General features: G+C 36.9%; 2 protein-coding genes across 2 annotated transcripts in view; one reads left to right on the top strand and one right to left on the bottom strand.

Annotated features, from left to right (window-relative positions):
• Nucleotides 1–823: 823 nt before the first annotated feature.
• METTL22 (methyltransferase like 22) lies at nt 824–13573 on the bottom strand. Its single transcript, XM_009278039.2, has 11 exons — nt 13507–13573; nt 12883–13232; nt 9940–10284; nt 9512–9552; nt 9282–9426; nt 8739–8810; nt 8073–8126; nt 6747–6827; nt 5630–5732; nt 4649–4817; nt 824–3098 (listed from the first exon to the last, which is right to left on the bottom strand). The coding sequence occupies exons 2-11, from the start codon at nt 13010–13012 to the stop codon at nt 3063–3065; spliced, it is 1176 nt and encodes a 391-aa protein (XP_009276314.1). The 5' UTR covers nt 13013–13232; nt 13507–13573; the 3' UTR covers nt 824–3062.
• A 764-nt stretch (nt 13574–14337) lies between these two features.
• Nucleotides 14338–14681, top strand: part of TMEM114 (transmembrane protein 114) — a 26683-nt gene continuing 26339 nt past the window's right edge. The window contains exon 1 of the mRNA XM_019471636.1: nt 14338–14678. Within this exon, the coding sequence (XP_019327181.1) occupies nt 14338–14678 (341 nt within the window). The remainder of the gene's footprint in view (nt 14679–14681) is intronic.

The raw sequence follows: 14681 nt of genomic DNA, 5'->3' as shown, positions 1-14681 counted from the left end.
AAGTAAAAATCAGTTTGTTTCAAACAAAATTCCTCCTGGAAGATCACATGTCCATCCATTACCACACTTCCCAACAAAACTGTGACACTCCTCTCCTTTATCAGAAATAAGTGCACTGCAAGAGTTTCACAGGTTCCCCTCCACCTCCTCTCCATTCCTCTCTTCCCCAAAACGAACCATCTGGCTGACCAGCTGGACTATGCCAACCAGATTTGGGAGTGTTCCCAACTGTGGAATGGTTTTATTTAGCAGAGGAGAAAGTCGGTTTTCCAAATGAAAGCTTTGCAACCTCAGCTCCACAGCAGAGTAGAAACATTAATAAATTTTAGATTAAGCACCTACCTTCTCTTCCTTCCCCTTCACAGAAATAAAGGACTTGCAGGAATGGGCGATACTGACTAGAAACATTTACCAATTCCCCTTTTTTCCCTACTAGCTATGAGGTGATCAAAAAGTAGTATACGAATAGGCCAGCAGAGTTCCTAAGAGTTTTACAATGAAACATGCAAACTCTTTCCCAGTAGCTCACAAGTCCAAGACCATCAAACCTGATGTTCAATCACTTGACTTTTCCATAAGTTGTATGAATTGAAAGCCTCATGCAATTTACACTGGACTGTTGTATACATACTATCTTCTCCCCCTCACAATCATATTTTCTCTCCTTTCCATCTGGCTAAAAATCATGCCAAATTGTGCCTAACACAAAAAAAACCCCAGGTATAAGACAGGACTGCCAAAAAAAAAAAAGTAAGAATGTTACCTGTTACAATTTTTCAAAATTTAGATACATCACCACAGGAGCATACTATTTTTTAAATCATGCTTTATTAGGAAAAAATCCTTCTTGATTACATAAGTACAGATACTGTGCTCAAAGCATCACCATTTCAGGCACTAACTTGATTTCCAATCATAATCTGTATGCTCAATGCTAAACAATTCCCCACTTTTAATCATCTTAATAAACAACGAACTGCTAAAGGTGTAAATTTGCATGATGAGTTCTGAGAACAACTACCATGTATGACATATTTGAAGTATGATTAAAGTCAAAATTGAGAAGGTGGCATCCATACTTAACATCCTCAAGTAGCAGTGGACAATTCTCTGGCAATACAGGCTATATTATCTCTCATTAACACTGCAAAGCTAAGGCATCGTGAGACCCTTGAGATTCTCATGTTCTTAGAACTGTTGCCTATTTTTGACTAGTCCTTATTGTCAGTGGTAAGGGTCATACCCAAATTTGCAATTTGGCCTTTAGATCTCAGTCACTGAACCCCCAAAGCTGTTGTTTCCCTTCAATAGAAAGATGTACTTTGTTTCTTAAGGAGGAAATTCTACTTCAGCTTTGCTTCCCAAGCAGCCATGATGGCTTTTATTTACTCAACCAAAGATAAAAGTATAAAAATGTTTTTCAGATGTTAATTTAAGACAGCTGCGGAAAAATGGCTGAATTCTACATTTAAAAGATCTACAGTATCCCTCTACCTGGATGAGTTTCTGCCTCTACCTGAATGAGTTTCTGTTGATAATTCCAAAGACTTTCAGAAGTCCTGCGCAAGTAAAAACCTTCTCTAACTGCACACGCTATTTCACATCAGTTCAAATTAATTTCTTGCTACAGCCTTCAAAAAATAACTACTTAAATAAGCAGCTACATTCAAAAGTTTTCAGTTACTCTACCAAAGTTAATAACATTACAAAACAAACAAACAAAAAGAACACTAGTTTGGGAATCTTTGGATTAAAATAGTTTTGTATCTTTGAAGTTCAAATGAGGGTTCTGAAAGAGAAGTTCTGTATTAATCTAGGCAGATATATGCTAACATAATGTAATTTTTACTTTGACTATACTCACAGGAGAAGGCCATCATCATCTAATAACCTTTCATCTCATTAAAGAACATGAAAAAAGTGTCTTCATACACATACGCCGGTTATGAAATAACTGACCTAAAAACCAACTGAACTAAACCAAATGTAAACCAGACTTTCAAGAAGTCAGCCAGATGCTTCTCATGTAATGTATGCACACTCCCACAAGTCACAGGCCGGAACAGCTTCATCACCGATAGTCTCATAATGCTCAAGAATCCATCAGGCACAAGAATTTCCGTGGCAGTGTACATATGGTGAGTGATATAAACATGATAGTACACATAAAATTTATAAAACGTACAAACAGGTTTTTGGTTTCATTAATAACACAGGAGAGATTTGATCAATATGTTGTACTTTAATCCAAAAGCAAAGATACTGAAGGCCCCATTTGTGTGGGCAAGACATTCTTGGTCACCTCCTGCTCCCCAGCCTCACATGTATATGTTGAGGGTAGAATTCCAAACATTTAAAGAGCGGTAGCATATCACTTCACATGGTACCTTCCCACCCTCAACCTGGCAAGACAGAATAGCTTAAAGTTCCAGCAGGACAATATAGCTCCAAGACCTCTGTGGAGTATTTTTAGAGGCTCAAACAAAATGCATCTTGTCACAATCCAGTTCAGACAGTAGCCCTAAACTAGGATGATTTAGATAGGACAAACTGAAAATGAAGGACTAAGTTTCATAAACAGATTGCTTAAAGAAAAGTCCATGAAAGACAAACAGGTCTTGCCCAGAACACTGTTTCACAAATGTCCATAAATACAAATAATGTGGAACTGGGATGAGACCAAGAACAGTGTCCGTGTTCAGAAAACGAAAAAGGAAAATGCACGACACCTGCCAATCAGCCACATGGAAAAGGTTAAATACCTCTTTGTCAGACTCTAAAACCTAAGTCATCAATCCCAAAGAGCAAGCTGCTGTGTCACTGCCATTGTTTGGCATCCAGCACTTCTCTGAAGATCAACATTAAACAGTTTTGTAAAAGAAACCATGTCCTAAGTGCCAAACCCAAAACTTACTGAAGTAAAGCAAATCTGCATAGCAATACTTTCTGAGAACACAGTTCCACCAGGAAAATGCTTTTCTTGGGATGAAAATCCTTTTTAAGTAGAACATCAAAAAAGCCTTTATCCTTAGATAAAGATCTTCTATTTTCTCATGTCCCTGTCACGTTAGCTGTTCAGCAACAATCTTCCACAATTCCTGTAGGAGTGGAAAAAATACATACAGGTATTTTCTCAGATCAGTAGGTTGCAATTATGAAAAAGTTCAACATGCCCACTTGAAGACAAGTTTTAAGATGTCCATCTATAGATAGTATCCACCTGTGGACAGATACTATATCCATCTATGTAATCTGCTAGAACAACCACCAAATTATCTCTGAGACAAAGGAATAGGATTGATTTCTTCATTCTTGTAGCATGATTTTTTAAAATAAAAAGTTAGTATCATTCAAATAATGTTTTAAAATAATTTCATTGGTCTGCATGACCTTCTGCAGTATTCTGACTGATAATCTTGCTCTTTTTCTTAGCCTGTGTTGACAAACACTTTCAATAATGCTAGTAAAAATACAACTGAAAAAATACTCAATGTACTGAGGAATCAAGGTCTCACAAATGCATGTCTTAAACACCCCCCCCTTCTCAATCTGTTGGACAATGAAGATGAAAAACAGACCACTTTATTTCTGTAGAATAAATTAGCATATGCTTTGTCTGCTATACAAAAGATTATTAAGCAGACTATCACATACTCTTCACCATGGCATCTTGAATTGTGGCAATATACTCCATGATAAATAAAAAACTTAGGTGTTTTAAAAATGCATATATTTCAAAGACCAGCAGCCTTCCGCAAAAAGGCTAGGGAATGACTTTACACGTTTAGGTATAATCCAGGTTACATTTATATACTTGTAAAACTTTTTTTTACAAGTTTTTACTTGTTTTTAAGTTTTGCATGCACGTTTTATGCCTGAAGGTATCAGCATTAAGTAAAATAAATCAGTCTCGTGAAGTAACGGTGGCCCCCGTAATCTTACTACGCATAGATACTGCAGAAGACACAGCAATAGTATGTTCACTACAGGAACATCATTTCTTGGTAACAGATTTGCAATCCAGTACAAGATTTGCAAGTTCTCTAAAAAGATCTGTTAGATTGTATTGTTCTAGAAGCTAGCAAGCTATTAGCTACCCTGCATAATATTCGTAAGAGCAGACAATTGGAAAAAAAAATAGAGAACCATAAGTGCTTGGGAGGTAATTAGATAACTACAAATATTAGATCTGACATGTTTCTGAATAACAGAAGTTTGCAGCTAATTGACTTCTTCATAGATACTAGAACACTATTTCCTGAACCCTGAACTGGGAAAGGAATTACTAAAACTATGAAATGAAAGCTACTCTATAAGCAAATAAATGAGAAGAGATATTGGTCCCATTTTCCAGTCAATCGCAAAAATTGTATTGTATAAAGTAGTGGAGACTGTTTCTTAACCTTTGAGGAAATGAGTGCAATCTAAGCCACTCTACTGCTGGTGATAGAAAAGGGTATGTTATGTCAATCTGGTATAGATTATGTAAGCACAAACAATCATTTTAAACCAACAAAAAGCTAAATGGAAATAAATGAAAAGGTAATGTTTATTCTCTTGTTCTTACCTCATGTTAAGTAAGCAGCTGAAAACTAATTTGAGATGATTAGCCCAACACATTACATTTATTTTAATGAATGCCACTTACCAACTGCTCAATTCGTTCATAAATGAGAAACTGGCAGAAATCAAGCTTAACGGGCTCCACAGTATATTTCATTTTTCTATCTTGGAGGTTCTCCAAATCATGTAGAGTATTTCTAAAATGACTGTAGGCTTCACATGTAACATCCATATGCCTTAAAGTGAAGTTCAGCCTGGCAAGAGAATATTTAATTTAAAATGTCTCTTCTATACTGGCATCTTAAATAGCTATGTAACTTTTCCCCAGGTAATGGAAAATGTGGGTCTTCTCAGTGTAATTAACTAACTTCGATAGCCAAAAAAAAGTAACCCCCCCTGCTATTCCTGAAAAGCGGACAAGGCTTATGTTAGCATCAATACACAATAACTCTTGGATGAATCTTTCCATTGATTTTAAGGCACTTGCCGCAACAGAATCATTGGCTTGGCTTCCTGGACAAACACTTGGCAACAAATCATATGAATAGCTATTGCTTACATATCTCCAGAGATTTAAGCAAAGCCGATTTATATATTAGTTTATGAATGGACTGCAACACATGACTACTTAAAAATATTCAACGATTCTTTGAAAGAAAACACAAGAGAAATTGTTACAGAGGTACTCAAGCTGGGAAACATATATCCTAATTCTAAGCGCCTTCACACCACTCTATGACCTCAAAAATATATAGCAAATGTTGTCAGGCATTATAGAATACATCGGACTAGCCACCTATTTATCCTTATTTGCACAGAGGTTATCTGATGTGAGACAAAGGCAGGACAACAAAAGCCGAACTCTTGTGGAAGTCAAATTCTGAACTGATAAAAATTAAGCACGTATAAAAACAAATGCTTGTCCTGAGCATATACTGCAGCCTGTGATCAACTAATACAATGAAAATCAGAAACCGACCTTCAATCAAATCAGATGTTTCTTCCAAAAAAAGAAAGCACGTAAAGTTTTTAGTGCTTTTTATTTTAAGTTCTTGGTAATACTTACCTCTTTTCTAATGCTAGGTAAACTGTGCAAGAATTTCTCAAGTTGTGTGTGATTCTATACAGCGTTCTGAACAAGGCATCTGTCAGGTCATCATCATAGAACACTACAAAAAAAAAGATTAAGAGCACAAAATATGTATGTTTAAGCATATTATTTACTTAAGTCTCAGGTATGAAACAACAATGGGCCTTAGTTTGATTATTCTAACCAAACAAGTCACTATTTTAACTAAATCCCAAAGTATATTTTTAATGGCAACAACTGACCCTGTAATAGTATCCACTGCTGCTATTTATGTCAGGCTTTGTTTAAGACTTCTCTCGTATCAATGGGAAACACTTCTGTCAGACAACTTACAAAACTTTAACAAGATTTCTCTCAGTCTGGAAATATCTTACTGCAAAGCTAAAACAGACAGGATATCACAATGTATAGGGCCTCATTTCTTACAAAAATACAAAAGAGGCAGTAAACTAATATACCATTTTAATCTCCTTGGAAAGCAGTCTTGCAACACCTTTCAATATCAGAACTAAAACCAATCCTCCTTTATTTATGTATGAAAACAACAATGGTTTTCCTATATAGATAAGCTAGCCTGCCATTTTTCAGTCTTTCACTTAAGCAAGAAAGAGAGCAGGGAAAAAAAAAAAGGGAGAGATATCCAAAGGCATAGACTCTATGGGCAAGTGCAGCATCTGAAACTGTTTTTCACATTATAGAATATATTAGTCTAACCACCTATTTATCATTATTTGCATAGAGCTTATTTGAAGCAAGACAAAGGTAGGACAACAAAACTCTTCTGGAAGTCAAATTCATCACGTACTTGTGCTTATGTTCTTTGAGTAATTTATTTAGTCACAAATAATTACCACACCAAAGGAAAGAAAAAGCTAGTAGTTTTCAACATCTGTTCTCCTATTGCTAATTCAGAATGTAAATACAATTGTTTAAAAAAAAAAAAAAATACAGGCAGGAACACTTAAGGCAGAGCTCTGACAAATTAGGTAAGGATCTGACCTATTAGATTTTAAAAGCCAACTAGGTATGTTTAAATTATTACTCATAATGGTCAAGTGTTTGATTTAAAAGCTTACTGTTTATATTTTCCTACCATCAGCCGCCATTATCACAGTACAGTGGTCATGCAAATCAGTAATCTCTTCATCAGACCAGCTATAAGGAGCTTCAGGATCTGTAACAAAGAATATGGCTTTGGTGTACATGATTAAGTGTCTTAAATGATTGACAGCTGAAAAAAAGAAACTTCTTAACTCTTGTGGTCATCTGCTACTTCATAAATGGAACACCAGTGGAGCACTCCACTGAAGGTAAATCAAAACCTCCCTCTTCATTCTCTGAAGTTCCCTGCACTCCTTTGCTTTCTCTGTGTTATGTCCAAGTCTCCCAAGGCTGACTGGCAAGAGTAAGTTTTCTTTGACTTCAGAATTTACAATTACTACAATTACTACACTGTAGCGAGATCACAGATTTAACTAGATTAACATAAATACTCCTTTAAATAAAAAAACCCAAATGCATCTTTGTGTAAGTTTTGATTAAGCTTCCTACTTTATCATGCTTTTTAAAATTTAGACTTTGTTAAAATATAGAAACTTTCTCTGAAAGTCTAAAAAACATAAAGCCTTTTCAACTGGCAGTATCAAATGTTTTCATTAACCAGAATTTTCTGAGGTCCAAGAGAGGCTTTTCAATGTGTAAAGGATGTTTCCACTTGCTTAAATAGTTGCTCTATTTTTTAGAAGCATTACATCAAATCCAACTGGTGATATAAAAATCTATATAAAAGTAGGCTTTATATAACCTAGTGCTACAATTTTGTGTTGACCTTGCAATCACTAGAAAGAAAGTTTTAGTGATCTGCTTTACTATCATTAATTGCACGTTAAATGCTACTCAAGTTAGTTGCCTTTATTTTGCTAAAAGCAGCAGAGCACATTCCCTTGGCAAATATTTAAAATATAACACATTCACCACTACCTTTGGAACAAGTATTTATACATCTTCAAATCATCACATACCCTCCCCACCACCTTTTATAGTTTTGTATTCATGCAGTCATAAACCACACAATACCATCACATCAAAATCTGGATTATAGTAACCCAAATCCACGTCATTGTGCCTGGATTCCATTATCACCACATAACAGACATCTTGTTTGCACCTCTGGATTTTGACCTAAGTAAAGGACAGCCACCGCTTGTCTATTCTCAACCTATCAGTAAACCCTTCCTTACTCATTCACGTGGCAATGATGCACTCAAAGACAATCGTGTACTTTCAACTATTTTTCCAGAGGTGTATGTGCTGGAGGACTTACTTCATAAACAACGGAATAAGCTTTTCTTGATGGCTCTGAAGGGAAAACAAAACAACACACCAAACCGTCTCTGAAAGGACTCTTATAACCACCTACCAGTGCAGAATTCATCTTTCAGCCAGTCGAGTTCTTTTACTTTAACTTCCCCTCCTGTGGGTGAAGAAAGATCACATCAGTCACAAATGGCCCTTCAGACAGTACCTAAGCAAAAGTAAGGAGTCAAAATCTGTACTGGAACAAGCGATGAAGATCTATTATGAGGACATATGAAACAAGTAAAGTTGAACATCAAATCATTTACTGTACAAAACCAGTTACCCACTCACAAGAGAACAGGATGAACTTAAGGGTCAGAAAGACAACCTATGTTCTCTTTTACATGTCTCACTTGCAAAATACTCCTCCTTTCCAGAGTTCTACCTCTGTCATTTACACTCTGTTTATGTGACCCTTGGCACCTGGATATCTGAGATCCTCCCAAGTACCTCAGTGAAATTCACACAATGCCTGTGTAGGAACTGCAGCTGGTGTTAAATGATAACCAGAAAAAGAGTTAGTATTTTGCTCTTCTCAAAAGGAAGCCGTCCCATTATGGACCACATATAGGTATCTTGCATCTTTCTTTTTAAATGAGTCACTTTTAACCAAGACAAAAATTTAATTTTACTTGTGAATATGCTAGGTAGTCAATGACCGTGCTGTTTAATCCCAAAGTAGTTCATATATAGGCAATTGCACAAACACTGACTGTATAGCACTTACTTCCCGGCTCCATCAGGTGTTTGTTTAATGCAACATTTTGCTCACACATGGCCAGAAGATCTTCACCAACATCTGGAAAAAAGTGACAAAGATATTCAAAATAAGAATATTTTGCATGGGCCGTGCACGCCCCTGACCTCTCAGACTAATACTCTAAGTTTCTCTCAAGCTGACGAGATTAAGGAAAATTCAGAGCAACTCTATCCACTGATGATTGCTTCCCTAGTATCCTTCTTGCTTTTGTCTTTCAGTACTAAGCTCTGAGCCACCCTTGAAGAAAGAAGTCAGATCCCTATACTAGGATCTAGGCACACTATCTTGAGTTCACAGCAATGTACCTTTAATGTGCTTTTAAACTCTTGTGCTTAAAAGTAGTACTGCTTTGTCAATCTGTTGAGAAAGTTCTTGTTATTTTTCAATAAACAACACAACTTTATAAAAAATTATTAACTAAAACTGAACAGATGAGGATGAAAATGCCAGGATGAAAGCATTGCTTCATGAAGTTTCATGAAAATTCTTAACTGAAAATAACTGCCTTACCTGTGCAATAAACTCTCTTGGCAACTGTTCCCATGATAATGCTTGTAATTCCAGTGCCACCTCCAAGCTCTAGCACTGAGCAACACCTGAATGTGTCCCGTATAAACAGAATGTAATCAGCAAGAAGAAAGGCTGCACGCCAGACCTGTGGATAAGAGAAGCAGTTAAAACTGAGTAAATTCTGAAGCACAATCCATGAACAGCAAGATACTACAAGGCAGAATACATACTTGTTTACCGACATCTTCTAAGGGGGTTGCCATAGTATGTTCTGTGAAAATGAAAGTAGAGCAGAAATAATTATCTCAAAATTTTGTTCAAATCAAGTTCCATAGTGGCAAATTTGAAATTCAAGTCATGCTTCCCTTTCAAATATAGAACTAAACACTATTCATTCTATATAATAATGCTAGATAACGCTGAAAACCCCACTCTAACTAGGGAGCACTGAGTTTCCCATGGTATACTATTGCCCAAATCACTTCTGGAGAAAAATAGTAAATTTTTAAAATATTTACAATATCACAGTATTATGTTTGTTTTATTATCTCCTTTCACTTAACAACTGCTGTTCCATTTCTAAAGAAAACCTATTTTTCTTTTGTTTTACACAAACACATTGATTCCATTTCTCCTTGACTGTAAGCCTACTGTTTACCTATTTTAACAACATCACTGCAAGTGCATTCTTGTTCTTCATCTTCAAAAGCATCTTCTTTTGCTTTCATCAGAATTACAGGATATACTCTATCTCTCAAAAGATCCTCCGCTTCTAAATCAGAGGCACTTCGAGGTCTTCTGACCACTTCCAAGTCTCCGTCATCGTCTAGCACAGCTTCTACTCCTTCACTATTTAATTCTCTTTCTTTTTTTAGGTTATTCCTGTCCTTGTCACACAGTTCATCTCCACTTCTGTACTGGTGTTCTCTTTCTGTTGTAGCTTCATGTTTCTCAGATGCCGAATCTTCTGTGTTCCAAATAAGTTTGAAATATGACAGGAATACTGTAAGAACACAGAGGGGGGAAAAAAGTTAAACACCCGGTAAGAACAGAATCTATGCGCAACTTGCACATGCATGAAATTTTGGTGTGCGTTTCACATATTAAAAATCTAGAGGATAAAAAAAATCATACAGATAACTTGACATACAGTTCAACTTGCTACGAAGAAATATTTCTGTTATTAAGTTCTGTCAGTAGAAATAAATGAAGCACTTTCACAGACTGCTGGCTGACTCAGCATCTACTCAAGTCACAATGCACACTTTCATCTGATTTAGTAACACTTATTTTAACAATTGGCAGAAGGGATGGTTTCTTACACCCTCCAAAAGATCTTCTGTTGAGACAAGCTCAAACCAAGTTGAAAGAAGAATTAATACAAGTTAGACTTTGTTTCTTTTGGTTAAGATTTAATTCCTATCTTGTAAGAAACAAACATGTTCTAGTAAAAAGCAAGTAGATTTTTTTTTTTATTGTTTTAAAAGTCTTTAGGAATTCAAGCAACTTCAAGCCTTGAAATCAGCTTAGTATGAATACGAGAGAGCAGAAATAAGTTCACAGGAGATAGCTTGCTGAAGCTGGACATGATGACAATTTTTTTTTTTTTTTAATGTCTTCAAACTGAATCTTTGAAGAGATTAAATGAATAAGGCCATTGTTCTCAATAAACCAATTAATTAAAAACCTTTTGCAACCATCATCTGGTGACATCAGCACCTATTAAAAATTTCAAGTTATCCAAACATGGACCTTGCGATTTTAATTATAGGAATCTGTATTGTCTGAATACAATACATGAGGAAGAACAAACATTTGTCCTTCCATCTACAGTCAATCTCAGCTCTTCAGCAGTGCTTACACACTGTGCTTGACTAAACAGGCCAGTCACAGAACACAGAATCATGGAATTCGATTCACCTACTCTGGTACAAAATCAGTGTTTATAGACATCTTAGGCTGGATACTATTGTTCCAAAATCACACACAATGTGTTGAGACTTGAGAAAAAGATAGCCAAGAATACAACTAGTGAAAAAGGTCAATACCAGCAAGATTCTAAGAAGAATGTCTTAGAATTCTATTCATTTCACACCAAAGGGGAAGAGATACAGTGTTTGCCACCATTGCTTTCAACAGTTTCACAATTTATGGAGTTCTCTTCCAGTTTCTTTAGAAAGCAAGATATTCAAAGTTGGTCTACTGTAACTTGAGAGAAGTCCTTCTCTAGAGAGACATTTTCAGCTAGATCTAATAAAATCTTCATTGCCTATCCGGGCGTGAGATTTTCTTTAATTCATCTACTGTTTGCCTGACAACCAGATTAAGCTGATTTGAATATTTAACAAATTAGAGGATGCCATCAACGAATGAAATGCTTTTGTTCTCCAAGCCCATTCTGATCCTCTGCATGTTCTATGGCGTTTCAAAAGGTGTAAGGTAAAACTGACCCCAAAGTAGCAGAGACTAAATCCCCGTGAGGTTCCCCAAAAAACAGCAAAGTGACAGTGGTAGATTGTCGTCATATTTGTTAGAGTAAAAGCTGTCATACTATAATCCAATTCTTGTCTCAACAAATAAAGGAATTTCCCAGACCAAGTACATTCAGAGTAGGTAGCACGTGCTGTCATTTCATTCTGTTGAAAGGTTCTCTGCATCAAGCGAATCACAGCAAACAAATGTTGAACAGCATGAAGAGATACTGCAGCATTAATTACCCGTTTTTGACCTGACCAGGGTCAAAATTATTATCCACTTCTTTGTCAAGCCTACTTTTATCATTTTTTACAGTCATATGCTAGAACAGCTGCAAAAGTTATTCTTTTTATGTCACAACTGGGTTTGAAAAAAACAATTAACACTTCTGTCACAGCAGGAGCAGTACTTTTCTACAGAACATTTTACCAACAGCTTCAAGGTCAGTTTCCTGGACAACTTTATAGAAACCTACAAGCCAGCAATCAGTCACAGGCATTTCCTAATTCATTTCCACTACAGCCTTGACTCTTCAAATTATCTAAGTTAGTCAAAACCATTGCTATTCTGAGCTTTGTTGTTACCCATTTTTTTAAAACAAAAAAAACAATCAAAGCTGTTAGGCTCCTCTGGAATAGATGGTAAATCATCACAAAAAGATTTCATAAAAATTCATGAATTAATTACTGATAATTTTTATTTTAAACTTAAGTTACATTATTTAAAACCCCTGGCTTCTCAACTTTTGTTTTTATGCAAGAAACATCCCAACTTTTTAACATGATTCTCAAAGTGCTATATTGAGATTATAGATAAATGAACAAATATATAAATAAAATTAAACCCGCAAGCAAGTTAATTTGGTTACTTCTCAGAAAGTAATTTAAGATTTCTTTTTTAAGGTAGGCTGTCTACAAATTCTACATTAATAGTTTTCATTTCTGTAGTTAATTTTATGAGGAGAATCTAGCTAGCCCTCTTCCTAAAGACTGAGTAAGAAGTGATTCTGCTTCTAACTGGAATAAAATATGTAATGACTAATATCAACCATTCAAAGGAGGATTCAGACATTACAAAGATATGAATACACTTAAAATATAGCTCTGTCAGTCTAAACATACATTACCTGGTTGTCCAACTGCATTCAATCGTACCATGAGATGCCTTTTGTTTGGACAGTGTAAGTGAACGTCAGAAAGTACAGTGTCTCTTTTAAACGTGGGGTTATCCATCTCCTCCTCTGTTACATCTACCATGATGTGCTGGTGAGAGGAACATCTACAGTACCCAATAGCCCCCTATGAAGTGCTGTCACAAAGTGATATGATACTCTTCTACTGACAGGCATCAAGTAACTGTTTTGCTCAGCAAGATAACCTCATGACATAGTTTCTGAGAAAACCTCAGGCAAGATGTGACCATGCAAGCTCCACCACGGTCCAGTAAGACAGCAAGCTGCGCATCAGGATATTCAGCCTAAAATCAAACACAGACAGCTTTGAGTGATATCCTGACACCGGTTGAACATTGCTCCAGCAATATTTTAGAAGATAAAAATCAGATTACACTGTCCAATAAAATTGCAGTGCTACAATGCTCTCTCTTACAATGCTCTAAAGAACCATCAAATACATAATTGCTAGTAGCTCACTGGCAGACACTGCATATTTTAGGAAGAGCTACCGATTAGCTTGATTTAAAAACACCCCCCCTGAAAAAAAGAGATGTTATCATGAACGCACAGACTTACAATGCTAAGTCAAGGTTTTCAAAGGAACATAAGGCCTTGTGTGCACAACTTCACCATTTTATGGGGCCTTGTTTTTCATAGGAATCTCTGAATTTTCTCAGAAATGGACAGAATTACAGAATGTATTATCATAGGTTAGTCCCCCAAATTTTGTAAAAGGAGTATCTGCCCTTCCTAGAGAAAATTCAGTTCCTTTTATATGCCTCCACTAATTGGGCAGTTAATGTCTCCTGTCTTTGGCGCTCTTTATTCTTCCCCAGAAAAAAATATAAACACCTGAAATCATCCTCATTACCTAATGTCCAAGGCTGGGTTGTCTCTCTGTCCTAAGGCACAAGCAAATGAATTACCCCTTATGAACAGAAAAATAAAGAGGACATTTATTTCCCTATGCTCTACAAAACTCGACATTTTGTGAAGGGTACATGAAACATTGATGAACCGTAGATCTGAAACGAAATTTATGTCTTTAAAAACTGAGATGACAAGCTTAGATCGCGCACGCAAATCACCAAGCATTATATGAATGATTTAGCTAACAAAGACACCCAAGTCTCACCAGCTATGAGTGCCCCTAATACCCCTTATGTAAAAACTGTTGATGCCATTTCCGATGTTGCCATTAACATCTTGGAAGATTAAGCTAAATTTTCTATTATCTGCTTGTGCTAGAACAAGATCATAAATATATAGGCTTAAAATGCTTCAAGTTATACAGACAGCCTTCATAACTTTAATTATCAAGTTCTATTAACTTTTGCAAAACCTCATCCAGCCTCCAAACCTGCCCTTTGCCAGCAGAAATCTGTGCACAAGCTACATCCACGCTCGATGCAAAGCAACAAACCGCAGTTTCTCCACCATCTGCGGAGGACACAAGCCAACGCAGCGCTGTCAGCGAAACGCCGGGCGCCGTTTCGCGGTCAGGGCAGAGCCCGAAGCCCCGAGTTTCGGCCTGCCCGGCGCAGCGCCCGCAGCCAAAGCCTGTTCTTCCCGGAGGACACAAGCCAACGCAGCGCTGTCAGCGAAACGCCGGGCGCCGTTTCGCGGTCAGGGCAGAGCCCGAAGCCCCGAGTTTCGGCCTGCCCGGCGCAGCGCCCGCAGCCAAAGCCTGTTCTTCCCGAGAAGCCACCGCCTCCTGCTCGGGTAGCGCCAGCGCAGCCCGCAGGCAGGTT

Source organism: Aptenodytes forsteri, unplaced genomic scaffold (genome assembly GCF_000699145.1).
Source record: "Aptenodytes forsteri isolate BGI_AS27 unplaced genomic scaffold, ASM69914v1 Scaffold26, whole genome shotgun sequence".
NCBI classification, from domain to species: domain Eukaryota; kingdom Metazoa; phylum Chordata; class Aves; order Sphenisciformes; family Spheniscidae; genus Aptenodytes; species Aptenodytes forsteri.
This window is presented reverse-complemented; position numbering and strand designations above follow the sequence as displayed.